The sequence below is a fragment of the Lichtheimia ornata genome (genome assembly GCF_029851405.1).
Source record: "Lichtheimia ornata isolate CBS 291.66 chromosome Unknown scaffold00046, whole genome shotgun sequence".
Classification (NCBI taxonomy): Eukaryota; Fungi; Mucoromycota; class Mucoromycetes; order Mucorales; family Lichtheimiaceae; genus Lichtheimia; species Lichtheimia ornata.
Genome location: NW_026695366.1, coordinates 61538 through 85810, shown reverse-complemented (window position 1 = coordinate 85810; position 24273 = coordinate 61538). Strand labels below are relative to the sequence as shown.

The window sequence follows — 24273 nt, the reverse complement described above, 5'->3', positions numbered from 1 at the left end:
AACAATACATTTCCGAAACAGCACTACTGCTTCCTCTGCGTGAAAGTTCGCTATTGTCGACTATGCCAGCTAATCCCACACACGATTGGATACAGCTCCATGTAAAGTTGAAACAAAAGAACCCGAAAATTGAATTCGCTTTATTGACTTGGAGTCATATCTTGAATAGGATCGCTTTTATCGGTATTGCTTTTGGGATGCGTGCGCGTAAAGATCGCGAGTGGACCTGACAGAACCATCTACTTGCAGGAAACAAGAAATCTACTCACTCTCATGGGACCAGAATGACCTTTCCAAGTATATGATTGCTGGTTCACAGTTTGGTGGTCCTATTGGTACGTGTCCTTGTCCTTCGATATGGATGTATCTCCAGCTCTTGTAACTCGAGATATCAATTTACAGCCATGATTCGCGACGATAAGAAGGTGCTATTGCTACAGAAACAACAGCCGATCAAGCCCACTGTTTACATGTATACCTCGGCAGGAAAGCTCATTGATCAAATACAGGTATGTTCTAGTGCTATCATATCAGCTGCAATTTAGGAATCTTACACGCAAAGTAGTGGGAAAAAGGACGAATCATTGCATTAGGCTGGACGAAGCATGAAGAACTTGTGATTGTTACAGAAGATGGATTTGTGAGATTGTATCCCCTTCATGGTTCATATACGCAATTCTCGCTAGGAAAGGTACGTTGTTTAGAAGGCGAAAAGTGGAAGCCCATTATAGTGGAACGAAAATGACTTGTGAGATTTGTTTAGGAAGCCAAGGAGCAAGGCATCCTGGATTGTCAGATCTGGAGCACAGGCCTGGTGGCAATGACAAACAAGTACAAGCTTATTGCCGTAACCGATTTTTACGAGCCTCGACCCAAGCTTATGGCTGATACTGGTATATAGTAATATGCTTATGGATATCGTAGATAGGGCCACTCATATATATATGGATAGGCCTTGATGACAAACCGCATAGCTGGACCGTGATTCCTCCGCAATATACCCTTAGCAGACACGTGGAGGTCCTTATTGCCACTGGCTCAACGATCATTGTGGTTGACAACAAAGAATCTGTGGATCAGGTAACGCAACGATAATCATGGCTCGAATGTGGGTCTCATTTAACCTGTTAAATGCATCATAGAGATTGCAGCAAGGACCCTTTACCAAAATGGCGATATCTCCAAATGGAAAGTTCTTAGCACTCTTCACATCGGATGGGAAGTTATGGGTGGTTTCCACGGATTTTCAAAAGAACCTTTCGGAGTACGCGACCAAATCCAAAATTGCTCCTCAACAGCTTGTATGGTAATATGCGCTATACGACTCCAGAAATGCATACTCTAACTCATACCTTGATTAATTAGGTGTGGTACTGATTCAGTTGTGCTCTATTGGGACAAGATTGTCTTAATGGTCGGTCCTTTTGGAGATTGGATCAAGTTTTCATACGAAGGGCCGATATTTTTGATATCAGAAGTGGATGGCGTGCGTATCATGAGTGCCGATAAATGCGAGATGCTACAGCGTGTTCCTGGTAAGATCCAATAGAACAGCATTTCGGATGCCAATGCTAACTCTATGATGTATACAGCTGCAACAGAAGAAATTTTCAAGATTGGATCAACATCACCAGCAGCTTTGCTTTTTGATGCTCTAGATCATTTCGAGGTGAGTAAAACTGTTGACATGCTCAAAATGTTGTTCAAATGCTCACTCTTCCCAAAGCGCAAGAGCCCAAAAGCTGATGAGAATATCCGTAATATCAAAGCCGATCTTGTTGATGCAGTCGACTGCTGTATCGAAGCTGCTGGATTTGAATTCCATCATTATTATCAACGATCATTACTCAAGGTAAGCAAAATATAGGTTATGAAATACAGCTACTCATCTAGGATATGAATTTCAAGGCAGCGTCTTTTGGAAAATGCTTTCTCGAAAACTACAATGCGGATCGTTTCGTGGAAATGGCACAATCTTTGCGTGTATTGAATGCTGTTCGAGATTACCATATCGGCATCCCATTGACTTACGCTCAGTATGTTATGATTGGAATAGCGATACATTGACATGATCATTCATTCCATTGATTCAGGTTCAAGCGTCTCACACCCGATGCAGTCATCGACATACTGATCCGCAGGAATCACCATTTACTGGCCGTTCGCATTGCCGATTATCTCAAAGTCAGGTCCGACAAAATCTTAGTTCACTGGGCTTGTGCAAAGGTAGGGTAGCCACATGTTGGGTCAAGACCAAGAAGGCTTACAGTTACGTTGATAGATTAAAGCTTCAAATGAAGATGAAGAGAGCATTTGCAGAACGATTGTCGATAAGCTTTACAAGAAACCCGGGCTCTCATATGCCGAAATTGCAAAAACGGCGTACAACTCTGGACAATCAAGATTGGCAACAAAGGTAAAAATAGCAATGACATTGTCATCACATCTTGTTATTCATGCTGATGCCTCTTTTTACAAGTTAATCGACCATGAGCCACGGGCTGCAGATCAGGTGCCTTTATTGATCTCAATGCAGGAGGACGAGTTGGCGCTTATGAAAGCAATCGAAAGCGGTGACACGGATTTGGGTAATTGACTTTATAGCATACATTGAGGAACGCTGTTGCTAATCTTTTCCAAAAGTTTATTTGGTGATATTCCAGTTGAAGCGCAAACTACCCCTTGGTGAATTTTTCAGGGTGATCAACAACAAGCCATTGGCCTGTAGCTTACTTGAGGTCTACTGCAAGGAGCAAGACAAGGAACTGCTCAAAGACTTTTATTATCAAGATGATCGCAGGATTGATAGCGCGAATACAATCTTATCAGAGGGATTTGAACATCAAGTAAGGGTTTAGGCACGCAATCTTTTTTCTTCCTCTAAACTTCCCCGTTGGATATTAGGAAGTCGCAAGTCGAATAAGCGAGCTCAAGGTCGCTGCTAAAACCTACCAAGATGACAAGGAGTGTGCATTCGAAGCAAAGGTACGATATTGTAAGATTAGGAGTGTATATTTGACAGATCAGTGACAGCTTGAATCTTCATTTAGGCGACGGATGAAGCGGTCAAATTGCTCCACATGCAAACTCAATTAGAGAAGGATACGCATCAACCATTTGTCGGGCTATCTGTAAGCGAGACGATTTACAAGTGCACAATGCTTGGCCAACAAAGCAAGTCGTCCAAAGTGAAAAGCGAGTTCAAAGTACCGGACAAAAGATATTGGTGGATCAAATTGCGAGCACTGGTCGAAGTTCGAGATTGGGAGAATCTAGAGAAGCTCGCTAAAAGCAAAAACTCGCCCATCGGCTACGAGGTAAGAACAGAGCGCTTCATCTATATGCGTGTTAGGTCACTAACATATCAAAGCCTTTTGTCGAGGAATGTATCAAAGCCAAGCAGTATCAAGAAGCAAGCAAGTACATTTTGAAATGCGACACATCAGTGAGGCCAATGCTATTTGTCAAGATTGGAGCATTTAAAGAAGCAAGCGAGCAGGCATTCCTCAACAAGGATACTGAGGGCTTAAAGTAAGAAAGGATGAGAAGTTTTATTTGCGTGATTTACTCAATGAATTCGATCTTTGTAGGCAAGTTCGAGCCAAATGCAACAACCACATTGTAGCTCAAGAAATCGATTCATTACTTGCTCAGCTTAATGCCAAATAAACACCTTGTTCACTTCCCTATCACAACATTGCGTGCTAAGATAACACTATAACCAGTAACATAAGCCATTATTACGCAGTCATTCATCAGCGGAGGCTCATCGTCAAAAAGGGGTTGACTCTCTACAGATCACGCTCGCTGGGTCATCTATGCCACAATGAATCCCTTACAAAGTATACGAACCATAATCACAAGGATTGTTGGTTTTCACTCCCTAATTGCTAGGCATTGATCCTATAATCGTTTATTTAGGCATTTTAATCTTGCATTTGACAGCTTGGTTACACACGTGTAGTAGAAACTTGAACACACACTTTCTCCCACCAAACGTTTATCCAATTCACTTGCCCGTTAAAGCTATAATCCATGTATCCTATAAGCTCCCAATCCAACAACCCACGTTTCTAACATCAAACAAGGGAATTCGGCTTACTCCAAATCAAAGCGTTTTGAAAGTACTGTTTTTTTAGGAAATAATTCATAGCTATGTATGTGTATATCAGGGCATCAAACGCTTCAGGTCATTCAATCGACGATCTAGGCTATCACGCTCGTTCTCGCTTTCTAAGAATTGGAGTTTCATGTCTATCACCGTTTTTTCCATGGATGCCAGCTGCTCTTCGAGTTCAACGTTGCGGTCCATTAACGCGGCATTTTTAGTACTCAATGCTGACATTTCTGTTTTGATTCGTGATTCAACTTCGACGTGTAGGGCTTCCAATGCTCGTTTCAAGTCAAATGATTGTTGACGTAGTGCATCATTTTCATCATGGACTCTGGCAATTTCCATTTTTGATTCGATAAGCTCCTTGGCAATAGTGTCGTGTTCACGATTAAGGCTATTAAGGTTGCGTTGCAATTCTCGAACTGTCTCCGAAAGTGTCTTGTTCTGCCGACGAAGCGACTCGATAGCATTCGCATCAGAGCTGCTACTGCGTGCTGCATCCGCTTGATATTGTTTGGCAAGTCTCTCTAGACGACGAGGAGGAATACATAGCTCTGCCGTATAATGGATTATGTTATCCACAGCTGTCTAGAGAATGTACATATAAGAATGAATAACCATCGTTGTCTACTACTACCAAACTCTGCTGGCAGGTTATTTTTACCTCGGATAGGTCAACAAGATCATTTTTGAGGAATCGTAATAAGTTGTCATGCTCAAGAGCAAGGATCGTAGCCTGATGCTGATTCAACACTGCCAACGCAACGCGTAGTAACACGTCTTGGCCTTCGGATAGGAAAAGATCGTAAACTCGAAATACAAATTCAAAAGGAAATTTGCATGCAAATAAAGATGTAAACCAGCGTGCTGCGTACATGTTATCTTGGATCCCTTGGAACTCCAAATGACGGCTGATGTGTGGTAAATTCTCGCTAACAAGAACCGAAAATTGGTAGAGCCTCTGTGAGAGGAAGTTGGATTGTGGAAGGAAATAGTCCCGAAGACCATATCGATGCATTATTTGTACCAACACGCAAAAGGTCTCTTCTTCAGGCATCTGTAAGGCAAGATCGGTTACAAATGGATTATGGAATGATGATCCGATATATACTTGCATTCAACAGCAGTGGTCCAATAATACAAAGAATGTCTTGACAATAGCCGACAGCTTGATCGTACAATGAATACGCCTTGGCCACATTGAATAAGGAGTCTTTTCCACTCGTTGACTGAACAAATTGATTATGCGGAAGGATACGTGACAAGTCTCGGGTAATCGCCTTTTCATACACGGACTCCTGTTTCAGCAGCTGCATGTATGTTTGCTCCAATTTGCCATCCTTTGATTTTGCAAGCAATTGCCAAATGGTTCCTCGAAGCGAACTAGGGATTCCTCGTCGAATGCAGGATGACAGCTCTTTGGCGGTGACGGACTTGAAATCGGATATGACCTTTGCCCAGAATTCTACATACATGCAACAAACCAATGTCAGGAACGAGCGTATCAAACGATTATTACTACTAGATTACCCCAATCAGCATCTTCGTCATCTTTGACATCCTCCTTTACTTCATGCGAAACTCGAGGTGAATGATGGTTGTCTTCATCATCATCGATTCTCTGATCCATTGTCTCGGGCCTGGCGAATGGATCCACTTGACTATTGCCAAGTCGTGACAGGAGGATATCGTACGCTGATGCACTTGAGACATACGATACCATCGAAGATGTTGTGGATAAAAGGCTCTTTGGGCTAGCTTGGCCAGTGGTTGGTACAGCACTTTCATCATCACTGTAGTCGTCTTCGTCTTCCAAGACCTCCTCGCTAGGCACCATGAGGCCTTGAATTTGGTCGTTTATTGTTGCGAGATCATCTGTTGTGTCAGCAAAGTGTTTGGCAGAATCGCCTTCTTCGACGTTGTCTGGTGGCTCTGCATGACCTGCCGATGGAATCGTATGCCGAGTTATAGTATGTGATCTCTCACGAAAATGTCGCTTTTCTTCTCGGTGCTCGGTGGTGATAGTGGAGCCGTTCATAGGAAGGAGATAACAAATATGATTGGTGGCGTTTCTTACGCTCTTAATGCAGTGCCTCAATGTAAGAACCCCTTGACTAGGGTTGCCATGGTCACCAGGACCCTCACTTGGATACCATTATCGAAGATACCTTCTCTTAGCTGGTTTTAACCGCATGATAATAGCATATCTCAGCATCTAATAAATCACTATCCTTTGTGTACTTGAGCAGTGTTTAGGCATATCCTACATTCCCTGCACGCGTGTACCAAATACGAATACACACCACATCTTGCACAACCATCATTGCTTCCTCTGCTTAAATGAATGTGTGGTAGTAATCTATCTCTGATACTGTATCATTTACCTTCATGTCGTGGTGCTCATTTTATACGGAACCCCTTCTCTGCGTCATTTCTCCTCCATATTATGTGTGATGCAACGACGTTTCTTCGTTATGAAGAATCATGTAAATAGCTGAATGTGCTTCTGTACAAGAGGTGGTTGTGTATAAAGCATGCCGTTTCTTTTTATTAGAAGCTAACTATGCGGGAAGTTAAGCTCCATGAGTATTTCTATTTTCAACATCTTCCTCCCTTGGATGGACGTGTGGATTGGATGCGGGATTTTTGGATGGGTCGTTGACATCATTTTCATCTGCGTCCACGTTAAGCTGTTGTTCGGATCCTGTGTCTGAAAGATCATCCAATTTGGGTGTTGCTGAGCGACCTTCCTCTTCCTCCTTGCTTTGTAGTATTGCAGACATTGATGGTGGTGGCTCAGTCTAAAGGACAGCATCGATGTTAGGAGACATAGACGTACATACAAAAGTTACTAGTCATCCACCTTCTCTACTCCAGACATTGTATCTTCTTCATTATCTTCCTCCTCCTCAAACACAATAGATCGCTCAGCTATAAACATAGAATGAGTCATGATTCGCGATGAGAAGCACCAGCAGCACCAGCAGCAATACCTTCACTTACACTTTATCCATTTATACACCTTGACACCTTTGCCATTGGACACAGGAGACCATGCCTTCTCCCTTTAGTAGCTTTTGGTTTAGTCATTGGGATCACTCTCTTGCTCAACATTTACTTGCCATGCTTGTACAGGTTGTGATAATGCACGTGCAAGACGGTCATTGTCGGAAGAATTGAACTTGCGTTCGCGATATCTGTTGCTCATTGCCAACCAAATAGGCCTGTAACAACCTTAAGATCTCAAAGGAGCCTTAACTCTTCCAAATTCTATCTCCGACGAGCCATTGCATGCTGCATGCTACTTTCTGCTATACACAACAAGCTGGTGGTGGTCCGTGGTTCACGCGTTGTACAAAGGATGGGGTGTAAATAGAATCATTGTATGGGTCATTAGATGTATCAAGCATTTAGGATGATGACAACAAGCATAGTGGCCAAGTAATAAACGGGATATACACACAAAGTGCTTGGAGAGATGACGTTGATACAAGAAGAAACTTAAAAGGGAGGCAGCAGCCATGAATTAGATGGATCCCTTGACACATTTATGTTGAGCTTATCTATTGGCTGCCATTTTTTACATTGTTCCAGGGCTGGCCATGTAAAACTTCCTGTTGTTGTAGATGGATGTCAAAGGAGGTCCGTAAAAATGGATATAAAAGGAGCAATTTTATTGAAGATCGTTGCATACAGCAGGCGTAAGCAGGTGGTGATAAGCCATTCAATGAGAGATCGAAATTTACGAATGAAGGCTACTACGACGACATTACTAATAATTGACAAGATACGTGGACGAATTCATCTGTACTTGTTACATTAGGACCATTGTTATCAACATCCCCCATGTAGATTTTTCTATCTCTTAAGTATGCTCCTAAAAGAATACTTGATTCCATATACAATACGCAGTCCAAAGCATGTGAATCGATCATCATGCGTCAGATGCTGAGGATCTTGTCGGTATCTGGAATGCCTGCCCGCTATTTCTTATTCTTCTCTTTTCGGTTGTAACGCTTTTCACTCATGGCCGATACAAATCTCTCAAAGATCAAGCACATTGTTCTCGTGTTGTCGGGAAAGGGTGGAGTTGGCAAGTCGTCAGTAACAACACAGCTGGCATTGAGCCTCATGCACAAAGGATTCAAGATCGGTATATTGGATATCGACTTGACGGGCCCTAGTATCCCACGAATGCTCGGATTGGATGGTCGTCAAGTACATCAGGCTTCTCAAGGGTAGGTTCCAACCATTTTTTTTTATTTCAATGATATCTTACATAATGCATCATGCTTTAGCTGGGTGCCTGTATACGCTGACAAAGACAAGAGACTGGCATGCATGTCGATTGGATTCCTACTCCAGGATAAAAACTCATCTGTAGTATGGCGAGGACCGAAAAAGACTGGTATGCAGAGATCCGAATCACATTAATAATAGTTGGCTTACTAATGCTGGGGATCAACTTAGCTATGATTAAGCAATTTCTACAAGACGTATGCTGGGGTGAATTGGATTACCTACTTGTTGATACTCCGCCTGGCACTTCAGATGAACACATCTCTATTGTCGAGAATTTGAAAGAATATCAACCAGATGGTGCCGTCATAGTTACAACGCCTCAAGGGGTCGCTATTGCTGATGTCCGAAAAGAGTTGTCATTCTGTCGCAAGGTCAAGTTGCCTATCCTGGGCATTGTCGAGAATATGAGTGGTTTTGTTTGCCCACACTGCTCGGTACGATTTATGCCAATGGAGGAACATGGCATAATCTGACGCCTAAATTTGATAGGAATGCACGAATATCTTTGCCACAGGTGGTGGTGAATCCATGGCTCAAGAGTTCAAGGTTGATTTCTTAGGGCGGGTGCCCATTGATCCGCACTTTGCTGCTATGGTGGAGACTGATGGAGATGAGTCATACATTTGCTCGTTTGAGAAGTCTAGCTTATTTCCCATTTTCCAGAACATTGGTAAACACATAACGGATGTTACTAGTAGCAAGTAAAGATTCTTAAATTAATTTATTGACGTCTAATCCCCAATGCTCTTCTAAATGATCAAGAATTGCTGGAATGCTGGAAAGTGTGTTGAATGTCTTGCGTTCAGCGTTACTCATGATATCCTCGAACATGTACATTAAATGATGATGGAAAATGAAATGATTGGTGCCATAGCCGAGAGCCAAATGAACATATTCCTATAAGGAGCCTCAATAAGACAGAGTTTGGCATGGAGGTTTTTGTTACTACATACCTCAATACACTCCCATGGTGTATACTCGTAACCAGAGAAGAATGCTGGATTCTGTAAAAGACCTCTTGCCGACATGACACCATCAACACCAGTCTTCTCATACATTTCTTCTGCGTCTGCGTTCGAAAATATGCTGCCATTGGCAAATACGGGCATGGACACGGACTCTTTCACTAGTTTGATGCCTTCAAAGTTTACCGGCTCAGTGGATTTTTGATTTCTTGTACGACCATGCACAGTGATATAATCCACACAAACTGATTCGGCTCGTTTAACAAATTCATAAGTCTCCCTATTAATGTACCATTAACCTCTGATTCCTTAGGTACGCTGTTTTACTCTTACCTTAAATCTGGGTGGACTCGGATCTTTATACTGCATGGAATGGATACTCGATTTTTGACCGTTCGCACCATATCTCGCACTGTTTCTGGATCTGACATGAGGTGGGAACCAATACGTTCTTGAATAGCCCACTTTTGAGGACAACCACAATTGATATCTATGATGTCTTTTAGCCATCACTAAAACTATTGGCCTGCATAAGTTTCATCTTACCGATACCGCCAGCAAAGGGTGCCACAAGCTCAGCAGCAGCAGCCAAGTCCTCCGAGTTACTCGCTGCAAACTGGACAACCACCGGATCGTCACCTGCATTCGTCGAGTAGTCAGTTTCACGGGCAAGATCCGAGTTCTTGAATACGTCGGCGAGGATCATTGGCGTATAGCAAATATCGACATTGTACCTTTCGATTCATGTCAACATGTCAACCCCTTGACTACAATAAAAAAGGAAAAGCTTACTTGCGTAGCAATGCTCGAAACGGCAACTTGCTATATCGCACCATGGGTGCACATATGTTAACATGTTCCTTGGAGTTTATAACATCGAGAACAGAGGTTTTCATGATAGATAATAAAGGAGAGGAAAAGAAAGAGAAGGTAACCAGGGATTTTCAGCCAGCATAGTCCGCATTTTTGGCATTTTGGATCCGAACGTTAATTCATCAATCAGCTATTTATGGGAGTTTTTTATTCATCATCGAGGTACTAAAACTTGGGAAGAATCTAAACCTAGAGCATGCAAGAATAGATTTACATTAGATATTCTGTGGGCCGCTTGAGCAGCTGGAAGTCTGTTGCTGTGGGCCAATACAATATTTTCCATGACACGCTCCCTACACAGCGTACGTTAACAACATCTCAATATGATAAATATCCACATCTTACCTCACTTCTGTTACCAATGCATGCTGCTGTTCCATAGTGGCTCCGACTGCCATGGCTGCCAAGAATTGCCAGACGTACATTTCGTCAATTGTAAGTGATAATTGCACAGCTGTGACATTGGGTTGCATGGGAACAAGGTAGTAAGTTGATGGAAATAGCGAGCTGTAATGGTTCTTCAAAGCGTTGAACACTTTGATGTATTCTTGCTGCCAGTCTTGGAGGTCATCCGCAGAAGTAGCCATATCTCCTTGTTTCAAGATCTCGGCTCTTGATAGAATCATTGTCAAGAATGCAAGTCCAGGCTATGATAGATACATGGTTTAAAGATGGATCCTCAATGGCACTTGATATCCTTACCTTTGTTCGTGCAACTGACACAATATCATTCCTTTCAACAAACGCTCTCATGAGATAGTTGACAACCTTTAGCGATGACTCAGAGATAAGATTCAAGAGAGGAGGGGCCACCGTATTAATGAAAAGTTCCACTTCATCGAATGATACAAATTTTTGAGTTCTGGCTTCCTCTACGTTGGCTATCGTCGAGCCTGGATATATGACATTTCGGCAGACATTCAAGTGTGAGAAGTTCCCAAGAATGACTGAAACAAGTGCCAGGTTCTCTTCGGTATTGAAATGACGGATAATGCGTGGCATCAATTTCATTCCCTTGGCTACCGATAACAATGACAGGATCGTGGTTGAACTACAACACCCACTGTTATGTCTTGAAAACAAAAAAAACCCATACAACAAGTAATTTTACCTCTCGTCCGATTGATCCGACAATCCCAGAGCATCGTACAGCTTCTTGGTTTTACTTGCGTACTGGTTGTTCCTATTTTCAAAGTTATTTTTGGTTCACAGCAACCCGTATCACCATAGTTACCACTCTTGTGCATCATTTTCTTGGCCATTTGAAGCTTTCGATGTTCCTTGTCTGCGTAATTGCTCCAGGTCAAGAACAATGAGATATAAATTCTCCACGATTTTGAGTGTTCGCTTTCTGTCATTCATCGAAGACATATTCGGCTAGTCGTTTCATCTCAGTCAACTTTTTCTCTTTGATGATTCACACAAACATACCATGCTTTTTTGATTTGGAAGCGACCCTTCTTGTGTTGCATTATTCGACTTTTTGTCCGTGACTTCCAGAACTTGACGTGGGTTGCGAACAGTCAAAGATGTAATCTTTCCCAATGCACCTTCCAAAGAAACTACACATTTTTCTTAGCCTTCCTTTGATCCTTCTGCTGTTGATGTTTACATACCTTGTGTTTGCCTGGGGTTTTTCTTTGCATTGTTCACGACTCGTTGAAGCTGTTGATGGAAACGTTGCATGCCGCTTTCCTCTTTCCTTCCACGGACATTCCTACCCAGAGGTTCATGGGCTGCAGACCACGTTGGTATACCAACACGTTGTCGAAGAGACGAGTACACTTGATAATAAAAGTCATCAGAGAAAGGATCACTTGATGCCAGCTGGGTCAATTGAATACGACTGATAAAGTCTTTTTCATGTTGTGTCATAAGACCATCATAACGAGCCTAGTAACAAAAATAGTTGGAATGATATCCATTGTATAGGCATAGTATGATATTTACCTTGCGTTGCTCTTCTTTCTGATGCTTGGCCAATTGCTCCTCTTGTGATGCAGCTAGCAATCGTAGCGATTCGGCAGTTCCAATATCCGTTGCATGCATCGAAGGATTGTGAAAAGCTTGAGGTTGATGGAACACGAGTGGATGCTGGTCAAGGCTTCTGGAAGTGTCACGACCATTGTTTGTAAGCATCGTCGCCTCTACTTCAGAAAGGCTCATCACTTTGCGATTGTCTGGCTCGGCCTTGTAAGCTCCTGAAGCTGGATGAAGTAGCAAATCAGCCGCAATATCCTCAATTCTCACTCCTCGACTATGACGTTGCTGTTGACCAAACGAAGCTGATGGCGATAGTCCAGGTGGTGGTGATGGAGCATAAACTGGTTGATGCTGTCTACCAATAGAGAAGTTTCCATTGCTTTGAAAGGAACCGAAGCTACGATCTAAAAACGCGTTTCGATGAGAATCCTTGTTGACAAAAAAAATGACATATCTCATACCATTTGGCAATCTATCACCAAATCCTCCCCAAATAGAGTTGACAGCTCCTGTAGCAACACCCTATACTGATATTTAGAATCCAATGATCTTACGTTGATGGATAATTATATACCTCTCCACGTCGGCTACCACGAAAATCGCCTCCATCGCTTCGTCTGCCAATCGATCCTGCAGCTTCAGGCATACGCCATCCATCCGCCTTGTTTGTCGCAGTATCAACTAATGAATCAAGGTTAGTCAATTGTCCTCAGGTGGTGGTGATGGTGGAGGGTGCATATATCCACTTACGAGTCGTGGGTTGCTTGACGAAAAAGGCCTCTTCCTCTGAAATCATTTGATCAGATCGATCTGGAGCACCACCAAAGGCTGAACTGAATCTTTCAGTATTGGCTGCGAAATCAAAGTCTTTGCCTATGGAGTGCATTAGTATACGCAAAAGAGGGTTGCTACCTTGCGTCGTTTTCCCTTCTTACCAACTACTTCGTCGCCAAAGGTTTCGTCGTTAAGGTCATCACCTTCCTCAACCAGCAAGTCTCCAATATTATCAGCATTCTCCGCGTCATTGTATTCATCAAGGTTGTTTCTCAAGTCGTTAAAGTCATAAAACTCTAGATCTCGAGGGTCTGCGCCATCTGTTGGGTTTGTCGAAGATTGAGGATTCTGTTGCAAATGCTCCCTTTCTCGCTCCAATTCAAGATTCCTGTTGCCTCCTTTGTTTAAGGGCGGCACATTGCTACTACGGAATGTGAGTATTACTATTTACACCTTGGTCTTTCCAACTCACCCAAAGAATGGATCACTCATTGATAGCCACCAGAGTTGAAACTCGTCGACTATGTGGGTTAAGAGAGAGGATTGTCTAAATGTAAATTCCGACGGCGGTGATGACTATGCTGCTCCAGGTTCGCCTTGTCAACAACGCTCACTCTTCCTTCCTTAGGTTCAACAATAGACTTCCCAACGTATATAGCATTTAAAATAAAATTGGATCGTAGAATGTATCAATCTCATAATAGCTCTCGTACCCCCATTTTTGGGAAATCAATGGATATCATCAATGGCTTGATAGAAGCATTTGAATTAATAGCGTCATCACCATGGTGACACCGAACCAACCATTAAACTGACACGCGAGTTGAATCGAACAGGTGTACTTTTGACTTCTCACAAAGACACAAAGCACGTCATCCTTTGTGTTCAATCAATAACGTTCTTCATGATAGATCGAGGAATCCAGGCAGCATCATCAACTTTTAGCATTATGTACTCGTCATACATGATATCCAGGATTCAACATCAAGTGAATGAAGTACTAGAAAGCTATCAACTTATTAATGCATGACGACAACTACCTTTACCAAAAGACATTAATCACAAGTACCCACTCAAATGTGGAATATTTTATATGCATGTATCCAAAGATGATGTAAGGGGTAATAATTGTATCATGGACAAAACTCTACACTAGGACTTATTGCGCCTCTATTTCCCTCCTTTGAATCATACAACCCTCATGCCGGCCGTTGCCTTTGATATCCTAGGTATGCAATCTAAGGGACATGTTGCTTCATTGCGAAATCTAACCAATCGTTTACGTTAGGAACACTTTTCACTTTTGATAAAGTGGTCGCTTGCTTACAGGAAACCTTTAACGAACTGGCGTCTGAGCAAGCTGCAAAGCACTTGTTTCGCGATTGGTTCTGGTCTAGCACGCGCGATTTTTTTGGAGCATCACACGCAGGCCGATACATTCCACTTTTGAAAGTCCTCAAGTCCACTTTAACGCGCACCATGCTGATAGCAGGATACGATGCACCATCATTGGAGCAGATAGAGGCTGTCATGAAAACGTTCAACGAGCTGGAACCCGCTGTTTCAGCTTTCGACGCGCTCACACTTCTTCACGAAAAAGGCTGGGATATCTGGATTGTCACCAACGGTAGCCATGATACAACATCCAGGCTACTTGAACGTACAGGTCTTTTTCATTTCTTTCGACAAGGCTCGGACAAGGAGATAAATGTGATGAGCTGTGATGACTTGGGTATATCCAAACCCCATCCAAAAGTATACTCAGAGCTTATGCGTATTGCAGTTCATAGAACACAACGCATCGAGGTAATTTGACTGGTAGACTCTCAAGCATTACCTTTCTGACCCCTTATTGGCCCTTTTAGAACTTTTATTTGATTTCATCTCATGCTTGGGACTTGGCAGGTGCAAAAAACGTGTGTTTTCGGACCGTATTTCTGACAACAGAAGAAAAGGTATACCCCAAAGATTTATATGATGGCACCGGTCCTGACATTCAAGGTGATACTATGCTAAGTTGTGCCAAAACCATGATAGAGTTAGAGAGCAACAAAAAGTCATATATGTAGTAATTCTCGCTTTTTGTGTTGATTTATACAGTGGAATCAAGGACTTGTTTAGCCATAATGCTCAAAGATGGGAGGTGCTGTAGTGTGCTATTAGATCGACCTCTTGTTATTGTTGATGCTTGTTTTCTTTTCTTGTATCACCGATTAATGCAATTAATATATATTTGCCAGGAGTCTGGTTGCAGTTGGCTAGGGTCTACATCCACATGCACTTGTTTTTAACCATGAAAGCTACCCTACTATTGGTTCAAGTGGAAACACATATACGCATGTCATCATCGGTTGTAGTAATGGTGGTGTAAAGCTGTGCGAGAAAGTCGTACCTAGATTAAGTTACATACACTGAAATGTGGTTCTCTCGATCGAATAATAAAGCTTTATCGGCATGAAATTCATACTAGGCATGGACACTTTGTATATCTATAGCAAACCCAATCCTCCCAAATTTTATCAATTACAAATGCAAATCGCTAAATAGGGCCAGCCTATGGAATTCGGGAACAATATGACTGTTTCTTTGGGTAACATTGGCCGGTAAGTTGATGTTGTAAATGATCCACCGGTTACTGTTGAATCTTCGCGTCGATAGAATCAAGCCACTGCTTATCGACATACCAAAAGCCTTTGTCTTCTAGTTGTTTTCTTTTGTCATCACCAACCTAGCACACTATGCATAAGTAACATTTTTAAACAATATGAATTGACACTTACAAGATAGTTAGCGTGCACCATATAAGGATCAACACCATGTTGGCGGCACCAATCATTCTCAAAGTACACATATCCATTAGGAAAATGCAGTATATCCAAAAGGACAACACCAGTAGAACGTAATTCCATATTAACGTGATCCAAGGCTGCGTTCATAGCGCCCTGCTGGGTCAAAGTCTTATCGGTGTCTGCGAGATAGATTGTCTCGGCCAGCAAGCGTTTCATGTCGTCACTGGGTCGCATAAGATAAAAGCCGCTGTTGATGACCTTTTGATCGGTTCCTTCTTGCTGGAATATCACCTGTGTCTTGGAACGTATTTGAAGGAATGTCAGCATAAAGTCGCGTAGTCGAGGGCGTAACCAGACAACATCAACGTCGGAGAACAACACCGTTACGTCCATATATAGCAATTGTTGGACAATCAACGTTTTAGCGTGCGTGATGATACGATATTTGATGCTGTAATATTCTTCAAAATCAGAATGAACTTCATCATGGAACCAACTCCGAGGGATTGTTGCTGCATGTTGTTCATAACCAGCTGCCACCATATGGCTGTACAATTGGTCATCCAAACAAAAGACCAAGAATCTGTCACCCTCCCCGGTACGCTTTAGCGATTCGATCCAGTTGTATACATATTCTCGCATTCCATAATTCGCTGCTGCTACAATCAATACTCGTTTGTCGTCCATGTTTCCATTGATCTTATCCACAAGTTCTTGGTCGGGTTTGTTGAAGGATTCAGGTACAACAAGCGGGCTTGCTTGTCCTTTTTCATCAGGTAGAATAGCACCTTGAGTTTCTTGTACGCTGGCATTATTGTTGCTGCCGTCGACTTGGGAAGGATAACATGAACAATACCAGGGATCTGCATTGCTATGGTTTGCTGTAGTGACCGGGCTCATCTTGTGCTCTTCGACCCATGGGCTTGTAAACTTAACGCACACCATGATTAGAGCAATCGCTATTGCCCCACTTATCACGAAGCATTTCCGAGAGTAATGTTCGAAAACGCCCATCACAAAGGGGATAGATAAATAAAGATGCTAATAGTAAGTCGGGTTCAATAGAAGAAAAAGAAGATCTCTGAGATCAAACTTACACAAGCACCGAGCATGACGACGATCCAGTGCTGAGTTTCTTCCAATAAATGAACTTTTGATCAATCATGTGACTATAGCAATTCCTGGTTGATGGATATGTTGTGGTGGGATCATATTAGCAGTAAAAGATGTATATCTCTTTAATGTAAAAGGAAGTCTTTCGGCGTCGGGTGATATGATACAGAGCTACTTGGCTAATTTATCAACTTTATATCATCCATTTCGACCATTTAGCTTTTTCTATAGATGAGCCATCAAATCTAAAGTTGATGTGTTTAATCTCCTTAAATCCTTCTGATAGGGTTGGTTCCTGAAGCCGTGCCTTGAAGGTTCGAAATACAACATCACTTAAAACTTGTCGACCGGAATCATTGTCATGTACTGCTCGATACATGTTGTTGTGGCGTGCCAAATGTTCATCTGCAGTGAAGCGGAAGCAACGTACGGGTACGCCAGCCTCTGCCGCCAATTTGATATAAGGTGCTCGACTAGCAGCATTAGGATTGGTATTATCTAGCTTTTGTATTAGCAACCCTTTCGAAACAGCAGTGCCATTACTTACCAATGATAACAGGTCTTTTATCCTTCAATGCTTTTTCACAAGCCGCGATACACTTTTCTTTGGTCCTTAACGTATCCTGTGACAAAGGTAATTAAATGCCCTGATTCTTGCCGGCTCAAAGGGGAAAGCTCATACCTGATTTACGTACACATACCCTTTCGGCGTCAAATAAGTTGTTGCAAATTTGGACTTGCCGCTTGCTGGATAACCGACAAAGACGATCACTTCTATCGTTGGACTCGCTGGTACAAGGGGTGACGACGTTGGTGTAAAGAGGGGCACTGGTGTATTACGTTAACTCAATGTCTTGCAACTGAACCGCAACCCCCCAAAGACGTACAAGGATGTAAATAGTCTTGTGGAGAAAAAGAACCCCAAGAGTATTGTGCAGGTGCTTCTTTTAGGAAATACTCTTCTGGTGTATAAAAAGTCAATCCCGTGTTGGCTGCGAATTTCCTGTCAAAGATCCCTTTAGTACCAAATCCATGCAAGTGATGCTCATGTTCCCTTACCTGTCTGCAGCAGAATGGTCTTTCTTGAGCCCTTCTTTCCATTGATCAGGTCGTCCAGCTGCATCACCCACATAGAAACTCTTGTCAAAGTCTATACATAATCTTAGACAAAGCATAAAGTCTATGCACTGATGCCTTACCAACAGTATTGCCATGGTTTGCCACCGTTTCGAACCACTCCCACATCCCTGTCATTGGTTTACGATATTGGTCCTTCTCCAGAGAAGCCATGAACCATATGTTCACTGATAACTACACAATAAAACACATTCAGTAAACTACGATAGCAAACATTGGGTATGTCCCATACCTGGCCAAGTACATCTTGAATCTTGGTCTTGAAACTCTTCAAGCGCTGATCGGTATTTAGCCCATTTTGATTCGAGAAAATGACAATCCCGTATCTAATACATTCAATTAAGGGCTTCATGTTACTATGATGAAGCAATCTCCCTACCCATCATCTTGCAGTCTTTGCATAGTCGTTGGAATATCTTTGTGCCACCATTGCCAATCACCACTATCTTTTGAGTGGACACGGCCACTTTTCGTTTTGATCAAGGTACCATCCTAACAATACACTTAGCCACAGGCACTGCTCTACCGGACATATAATACCTACAAGGTCAAAGGCTGCGATTCGGCTACTCCTGAATTCACTCGTGTTTGTTCTGGCAATGATCACTGAAGGAAGTTCCTGAACCCAAGTGATAGGATTGCGCTGCTGCGAGAAAAATGGATGGATTCGCATTGCCTTTTTCGATTCTGTACTCTCTATCGGTTGTGTTAATGGAGCGTTGCTTGGGTTAGAAACCACTTACGCATGGCGTGTCTCTTCATGTTGTGGATACGTTCGAGTCAAAGGAGCGGAGAAAAATGTGATCTATGTACTCGATGAGCAAGTGGGAATCATCCACTAGGTAGATAGCTTTTTTATCTTTGGACGACCATTGTTAGCAATACGACTTTGATCTATAAGGACCAGCCAAGTTCTGTCAATGGCAGCGGGCTTATCATTGTTCCAGTATTTGCTTATGCTTTTTCACGCTCTTTGACATCACGACTGATTTCAGGTTCTCATTGCCCACACTCAAGGCACTGGCCTGGCCATATCCCCATCTCTTTTTTAAGATGGATCACACCATATCACACCTCCTCATAGACAATTTGAACAGCATAAAAAACACATAATGGATGTATATATTAAATCTTGTGAATTGCAACGATGAACAGCTACAATTACAATCATGTACTTTTGTATGCATAATCCCAACCTTGAGGCGAAGGTGTCTCAGAAGGTATCTTGGCTTGCTTTGGATACGTGATATGACGGCTTTTGACAATGGCTCCTTTGTACAATCGATCGCTGGTTTTCTCTAGTTCTGCCATGGCTGCATGCATAGCTCGAAACTGCCTTTCCATCGATCTCTGTCTTTGCTCTCGTTGTCGCATTTGATGTAATTTCCATGCTTGCTCAATAGTTTCATGCTGTTCTGCTGCCTCGCCTTCTAATGATATAAGTTTGTCTCGTACAGGTGGCTCGAACAAAACACGGCGAATGACTTCGAGGCGTGGATCGTTGTTGGTGGTAGTATTGCCGGCTGATCGAGTAGAAATGCGTCGTACTTGTTGTGAAGAGATGCGATAAAAGCGATTGGCAGCACAGCTCATGATTGTCGTATTGTCAGTATTCAAGAAGCCAAAAAAATTGTTTTCCAGGTTCGGCTGTTTAACACCACCCCCAAATGCGGCCGCTTGTCAGGAAAATCCACTTCGATTCCCGCACCTGTCAAGGAAAACATGACATCATCAAAGCAATCCATTCATGTCAAACGCATGTTGGCACAACTTCTAGCCTTAATTTATGTTATGTTATGCAACATCCAATTTCCTTAGCACGTATGTACATGTATTTTGCGTCTTACGTTATTCCCATTTCATCTAGCATTTTACAGTACATTGGGATCACTGAACCATACCAAGCAACAAACACATTGAACCCACTTCTAGTCACTGAAGAACGCTATGTTTCTACGTACATAAGCCGTCTGACCTCGCTCTTTACCATGAGTCGCACCGTTCAAACAAAACCCCTTTTTCCCGATGAATAACCCAATCGTAGTCGTTGGTCAGTTTCCTTCCCATGTGATTAAAGATACATTGTGTCTATGATCATCATTTCAAGAAGGAATGTACGAAGGACCTCAACGAGGGAGGTACAAATCTGATTATTACATGTAGCCGACAAGAGAGAATTGCCAGCATCTCAAGTTTCATAAAGGTGATTATAGCCTAGGATTATAAGGCACCGCCCCTCAAAACATCGTCGCTACAATCACTGGCAGGTATTATATGCTCGTAGAATGTTCGTTTTTCACGTTCATGATGAATTTGTATTCTTTTGTCCTGGCTCAATGGCAAAGATAATTTTGATACAGCATGAGAGGTGATTATTGAGAAATCTGATACTAATGATAGCAATGCCTCCCTCTTCTAATGTATTAATCAAACGTTGAGCTTGGTAGAAGATGCTTACAACCGAGGATGCCTATGTTTCTTACTCTACCAAGTTGCCTTTCGGAGATAATCAGAGGGAATTACGATGCTACTTTGCGCTATATGCATTATGTCCTGTAAAGATCGATACTTGAAAGCTTTACCGTTGATGTTTGTTGATGCTTCATTGTTTGTTGACGAACCTGACAGATCACAATTCGAGACACTGGGTATTGCCTCGGCTGTTTTGGAGGGCCGCAATGTATATATAACAGCAGACGATATTATAGTTAACACCTGCATCTATCATGAAAAGTACTGGGATCCTTTTGACTATCATATCTGCAAGCACGGGACTTGGTGCCCTTGCCGATATTGCTGTAAGAGAATTATACCAAAGGCACACCACTTAAAGCTCATCATACTGTTTTTCTATAGCTCCTTGAACCTTGGGCTAACACAACATGGGTAAGCCCAAGTGCAAGGACATGCTTTGAGCTTGGCTAATTTATTCGAGTAATAGACTTCAGGAGGGAAAGGAAATATTCATTGGAAATCTGAGGCTTCTGAAAACAACGTATTTTGTGATATTCAGTTGATGAATGGCAACATCACAGATGGCCAGTAAGTGGTTACTATGCTCGGTTTCTGCTGGTAACACCAATCCTAATGGTTATTTCGGTAGGTTGGTTGCTTATATAACTGATCCACATGCACCCGTGCTCTGCTCGTCCAATTCATACACCGTAAGTCATAGAGGAGTGTTTTATACTAAAAATTGAAAAACACATGTTCTAACTTAACATTAGGTATCGCCGTTGAATGACTTGAGTGATGGACTCTATTGGATTCGAGTTGGTACAAAGGATCGCTGGGCGTACTCACACCAATTCCGGTTCAAAGGCTCGGGTGGAGTAGATACTCATGACTTAAAAAGTAAGCTCACCGCCATGTACTTACGTTGCATCTCATTTTCTCATACCTCCCAGAACCTGTCGCTATAGTCCCCTCCAAGTCAAACTCACAAGCTTCATCCAGTGCAACTCCGTCAATTTCTTCCATGACCGGCAGCAATGTCATGCACATCCAAACCACCAGCAAACATACTCTGAGCCCTACATCTACCAGCAGCAATAGCGCAAGCCCGACATCCTCTTTATCGAATCAAATGGAGAGAGAAAGTATTGATACGCCATCGAACGCTGTTCGTGGATCTATTCTATCAAATCTCTATCTAATCGTTGGAATCATCGCCATTGTACTGCAACAGCTAGTCTACTAATGAATAATTAAATTAAACGTAATTAAGATAATAAAACTGAAGCAATGATATAAGAAAACCATAAACATTGGGAAAAGTTGACAAGGCAAATCACCTGGGATCATGCATATACGCAAGGCAGAAAAAAAAACGAGCCAATGATGCCTTAAAACCATCAAACAGTGTGTACTTTATTGCATCGTGCTTTGTAAGCTTCCTCCAATCTGCTCCACCATAACATCAATCGTATCACCATCGGCCATATCAAGCTACAGCAAGCAAGAAAACATAGAGTGAGTTGCAAGTATTAGTATTACACACTAAAAAGTTACCGATTGGGGTGTGTCTGTAGACTGTACACGATGCCCATCATACAAGAAACGAACGGAATCGGCAGCCTTTCCTTGACGTTCGCAGTAAGCATCCATCAGTTTCCGCAATGGGGTGGTTTGCTTGATTTTGAAGAATACTTCATTGCTGTCCTACAAGCGTCTTTAGGCGTATGCCTCATGTCAATAGCTGTTTTTCAATACTTACACCACTGACAACTTTAATGTTGATGTGCTCAGCACTCACGGGTTCTTTCTTTTCGATCTTGTTTTCTTCCATGACTTGAACCAAAGCGGATAAGAAATCAATTCACCAACTTGACTGACTTTATCGATTGTCGGTATTTCGAATGGTGGCTACTGCGAGGTCTGTAATCATAAGCGCTGCTTTACCTGCCTCCTGCCACTGCACACCGTCCACTGTAAACCAGCACAGCTGCAACAATGACAACAACATCAGTCTCATCGGAGCCACTTTCCTCCAACTATCTTTCCAGCTATACGTCTTCCACTTCATTCCACAGTTTTCCTCGACGACAATCCATATATGGCACTGAAGATCGCGTCGTGCTTGATATTGGTTCCTTGTACATCAAGTGCGGTTTCTCAGGAGAGTCTCATCCAAGGCACGTTGTGTCTACATGTTCAAGGCTACAGCAATCAGTCGGTCGAGAGGGGGAGTCTTATCGAATGGACGACGAGGTAAGAGTTTCTTCTATAAACAGCATCTCTTTGCTAGTATCTCAATGATCTCTCGTAATATAGCCTGCCGAACTCTACGACCTTGACTTTACGATGAAAAGCGATCTTGCACAACTTGAAGAAAAGCTCAAGCGATTATTGCATGATATCTATTACCGGTACGATCCAGAGCTTTTGCATTGTTTATACGATGTATACTAAACATTGATATCGGTAGATTGCTGTTGACAGATCCAAAGTCCCGCAAAGTAGTATTGACAGAATCCCCATTGGCTCCAATTGCCCTTAAGAATACCTTGGCCGATTTGTTATTTCACCATTTCCAAGTGCCTTCTATCTCTTTTGTCCCTACACATTTGATGGCGTTATTGACAACAGGAACAACCACTGGTTTGGTGATAGATTGTGGAAATTTGGAAACGAGTATACTTCCTGTATGTAGCGTTTTATATACACAATGTATAACAGGCGACTCAATTCCGAACCTTTTCATTATAGATCTATGCAGCGCGTCCACTTATACCTCATATCACTACTACACCACTTGCAGGGCGCGCTATTGGCCAGCGATTAAAGTCCTTATTGCTCGAGCATGCACGATATATACCTCCTTCACATCTACACACCTCATTGGCACCCCACACAGCCGTTCCTGAAAGCACCCTCACTTTTGAAGTGATTGAAGATATCAAAGCCACTGTTCTTTTCTGTTCTCCTCTTCTTGTCAGTATAGAACAACAGAATGATACAATTACCGCCTACAAGAACTTAAGCAGTGCTACGGATACGTACTACCCCTTACCATTGAAGGATGGCACCAATGCTACCTTATTGATACCAGGTTGGATCCGTGAACGTGCAGCCGATGTTTTGTTCGAAGGAAGCGATGAAGATGAACCAAGCATTACACACAGCGTACTAGACGCAATGCTAAAGGTTAGTATCGACAATACCCACGCAACATCATCATCATCATTGTAACTCTATATTCTTTTAGGTGCAACCTGATCTTCGCAAACCTCTGATGCAGTCATTGCTCGTCATTGGTGGTACAAGCATGCTACCAGGATTTCACTCGAGACTGAAACAGGAACTACTACGCGTAATGAGGGATCCAACGACTTATGAACGAAAGCGATATGGCAGCTTACTCGGTCTTCATAAATGGGTGCTCTTTGTTGATCGGTCAGAGAACAATCCTGGTGCTGGTCGTATATTTATGAACAATATTCGAGGCTGGATTGGGGGTAGGACTATCATGTTGAAGCAAAAGTGGCCATTATCATAGCTGACGTTATGTTTTTTTCTGCTATAGGATCCTTAATGGGATCACTCAAACTCTCTGTAGAAGAGATTGTCCGGGAAAAGTATAAGGGTACCATCACCGACTGGTCGCTTAATCGCTGGGGATCTTCCACGTCGTCGAATACTGCTGATTAAACGAGTTTGAATATTGATACCTGTAGATAAGATAATGCTTGTAATCAAACAATTGATATCTACTTAGTGTAAT

At 42.4% G+C, this 24273-nt stretch overlaps 13 protein-coding genes across 13 annotated transcripts; 5 read left to right on the top strand and 8 right to left on the bottom strand.

Annotated features, from left to right (window-relative positions):
• Positions 1 to 301: 301 nt before the first annotated feature.
• O0I10_008575 (uncharacterized protein) lies at positions 302 to 3669 on the top strand (the record flags this gene model as incomplete). The annotated part of the gene is made up of 18 exons (XM_058488578.1): positions 302 to 335; positions 403 to 509; positions 566 to 691; positions 764 to 893; positions 953 to 1080; positions 1143 to 1306; positions 1366 to 1535; positions 1593 to 1669; positions 1727 to 1852; positions 1909 to 2036; positions 2094 to 2226; positions 2282 to 2416; positions 2480 to 2588; positions 2644 to 2846; positions 2905 to 2985; positions 3051 to 3317; positions 3371 to 3531; positions 3591 to 3669. 18 exons carry the CDS (start codon positions 302 to 304, stop codon positions 3667 to 3669), a joined length of 2358 nt encoding a protein of 785 aa, XP_058340603.1.
• A 499-nt stretch (positions 3670 to 4168) lies between these two features.
• On the bottom strand, positions 4169 to 6152 carry O0I10_008574 (uncharacterized protein; the record flags this gene model as incomplete). Its single annotated transcript, XM_058488577.1, has 4 exons — positions 4169 to 4702; positions 4779 to 5171; positions 5230 to 5579; positions 5645 to 6152. 4 exons carry the CDS (start codon positions 6150 to 6152, stop codon positions 4169 to 4171), a joined length of 1785 nt encoding a protein of 594 aa, XP_058340602.1.
• Positions 6153 to 6687: 535 nt separating this feature from the next.
• Positions 6688 to 7322, bottom strand: O0I10_008573 (uncharacterized protein; the record flags this gene model as incomplete). Its single annotated transcript, XM_058488576.1, has 4 exons — positions 6688 to 6915; positions 6978 to 7045; positions 7118 to 7179; positions 7237 to 7322. 4 exons carry the CDS (start codon positions 7320 to 7322, stop codon positions 6688 to 6690), a joined length of 444 nt encoding a protein of 147 aa, XP_058340601.1.
• Positions 7323 to 8140: 818 nt separating this feature from the next.
• Positions 8141 to 9121, top strand: O0I10_008572 (uncharacterized protein; the record flags this gene model as incomplete). Its single annotated transcript, XM_058488575.1, has 4 exons — positions 8141 to 8352; positions 8413 to 8522; positions 8585 to 8850; positions 8906 to 9121. 4 exons carry the CDS (start codon positions 8141 to 8143, stop codon positions 9119 to 9121), a joined length of 804 nt encoding a protein of 267 aa, XP_058340600.1.
• A 6-nt stretch (positions 9122 to 9127) lies between these two features.
• Positions 9128 to 10277, bottom strand: O0I10_008571 (uncharacterized protein; the record flags this gene model as incomplete). The annotated part of the gene is made up of 5 exons (XM_058488574.1): positions 9128 to 9313; positions 9370 to 9661; positions 9715 to 9871; positions 9928 to 10115; positions 10174 to 10277. The coding sequence occupies 5 exons, from the start codon at positions 10275 to 10277 to the stop codon at positions 9128 to 9130; spliced, it is 927 nt and encodes a 308-aa protein (XP_058340599.1).
• Positions 10278 to 10408: 131 nt separating this feature from the next.
• O0I10_008570 (uncharacterized protein) lies at positions 10409 to 13503 on the bottom strand (the record flags this gene model as incomplete). The annotated part of the gene is made up of 13 exons (XM_058488573.1): positions 10409 to 10547; positions 10600 to 10901; positions 10957 to 11305; positions 11366 to 11437; positions 11489 to 11631; positions 11686 to 11816; positions 11871 to 12147; positions 12205 to 12641; positions 12699 to 12759; positions 12812 to 12918; positions 12988 to 13110; positions 13173 to 13432; positions 13484 to 13503. The coding sequence occupies 13 exons, from the start codon at positions 13501 to 13503 to the stop codon at positions 10409 to 10411; spliced, it is 2421 nt and encodes an 806-aa protein (XP_058340598.1).
• Positions 13504 to 14212: 709 nt separating this feature from the next.
• Positions 14213 to 15080, top strand: O0I10_008569 (haloacid dehalogenase, type II; the record flags this gene model as incomplete). The annotated part of the gene is made up of 3 exons (XM_058488572.1): positions 14213 to 14240; positions 14300 to 14817; positions 14877 to 15080. 3 exons carry the CDS (start codon positions 14213 to 14215, stop codon positions 15078 to 15080), a joined length of 750 nt encoding a protein of 249 aa, XP_058340597.1.
• Positions 15081 to 15643: 563 nt separating this feature from the next.
• O0I10_008568 (uncharacterized protein) lies at positions 15644 to 16745 on the bottom strand (the record flags this gene model as incomplete). Its single annotated transcript, XM_058488571.1, has 2 exons — positions 15644 to 15739; positions 15792 to 16745. 2 exons carry the CDS (start codon positions 16743 to 16745, stop codon positions 15644 to 15646), a joined length of 1050 nt encoding a protein of 349 aa, XP_058340596.1.
• A 361-nt stretch (positions 16746 to 17106) lies between these two features.
• On the bottom strand, positions 17107 to 18812 carry O0I10_008567 (polynucleotide kinase 3'-phosphatase; the record flags this gene model as incomplete). Its single annotated transcript, XM_058488570.1, has 10 exons — positions 17107 to 17411; positions 17461 to 17536; positions 17596 to 17741; positions 17801 to 17916; positions 17973 to 18063; positions 18113 to 18224; positions 18283 to 18376; positions 18430 to 18542; positions 18595 to 18746; positions 18794 to 18812. The coding sequence occupies 10 exons, from the start codon at positions 18810 to 18812 to the stop codon at positions 17107 to 17109; spliced, it is 1224 nt and encodes a 407-aa protein (XP_058340595.1).
• A 405-nt stretch (positions 18813 to 19217) lies between these two features.
• O0I10_008566 (uncharacterized protein) lies at positions 19218 to 19643 on the bottom strand (the record flags this gene model as incomplete). The annotated part of the gene is made up of 1 exon (XM_058488569.1): positions 19218 to 19643. The coding sequence occupies one exon, from the start codon at positions 19641 to 19643 to the stop codon at positions 19218 to 19220; it is 426 nt and encodes a 141-aa protein (XP_058340594.1).
• Positions 19644 to 20776: 1133 nt separating this feature from the next.
• On the top strand, positions 20777 to 21472 carry O0I10_008565 (uncharacterized protein; the record flags this gene model as incomplete). Its single annotated transcript, XM_058488568.1, has 6 exons — positions 20777 to 20848; positions 20907 to 20936; positions 20992 to 21092; positions 21154 to 21214; positions 21278 to 21382; positions 21458 to 21472. 6 exons carry the CDS (start codon positions 20777 to 20779, stop codon positions 21470 to 21472), a joined length of 384 nt encoding a protein of 127 aa, XP_058340593.1.
• Positions 21473 to 21920: 448 nt separating this feature from the next.
• On the bottom strand, positions 21921 to 22338 carry O0I10_008564 (uncharacterized protein; the record flags this gene model as incomplete). Its single annotated transcript, XM_058488567.1, has 3 exons — positions 21921 to 21998; positions 22062 to 22211; positions 22267 to 22338. The coding sequence occupies 3 exons, from the start codon at positions 22336 to 22338 to the stop codon at positions 21921 to 21923; spliced, it is 300 nt and encodes a 99-aa protein (XP_058340592.1).
• Positions 22339 to 22502: 164 nt separating this feature from the next.
• On the top strand, positions 22503 to 24200 carry O0I10_008563 (uncharacterized protein; the record flags this gene model as incomplete). The annotated part of the gene is made up of 6 exons (XM_058488566.1): positions 22503 to 22760; positions 22824 to 22918; positions 22978 to 23194; positions 23259 to 23696; positions 23758 to 24007; positions 24076 to 24200. 6 exons carry the CDS (start codon positions 22503 to 22505, stop codon positions 24198 to 24200), a joined length of 1383 nt encoding a protein of 460 aa, XP_058340591.1.
• Between the last annotated feature and the right edge of the window lie 73 nt (positions 24201 to 24273).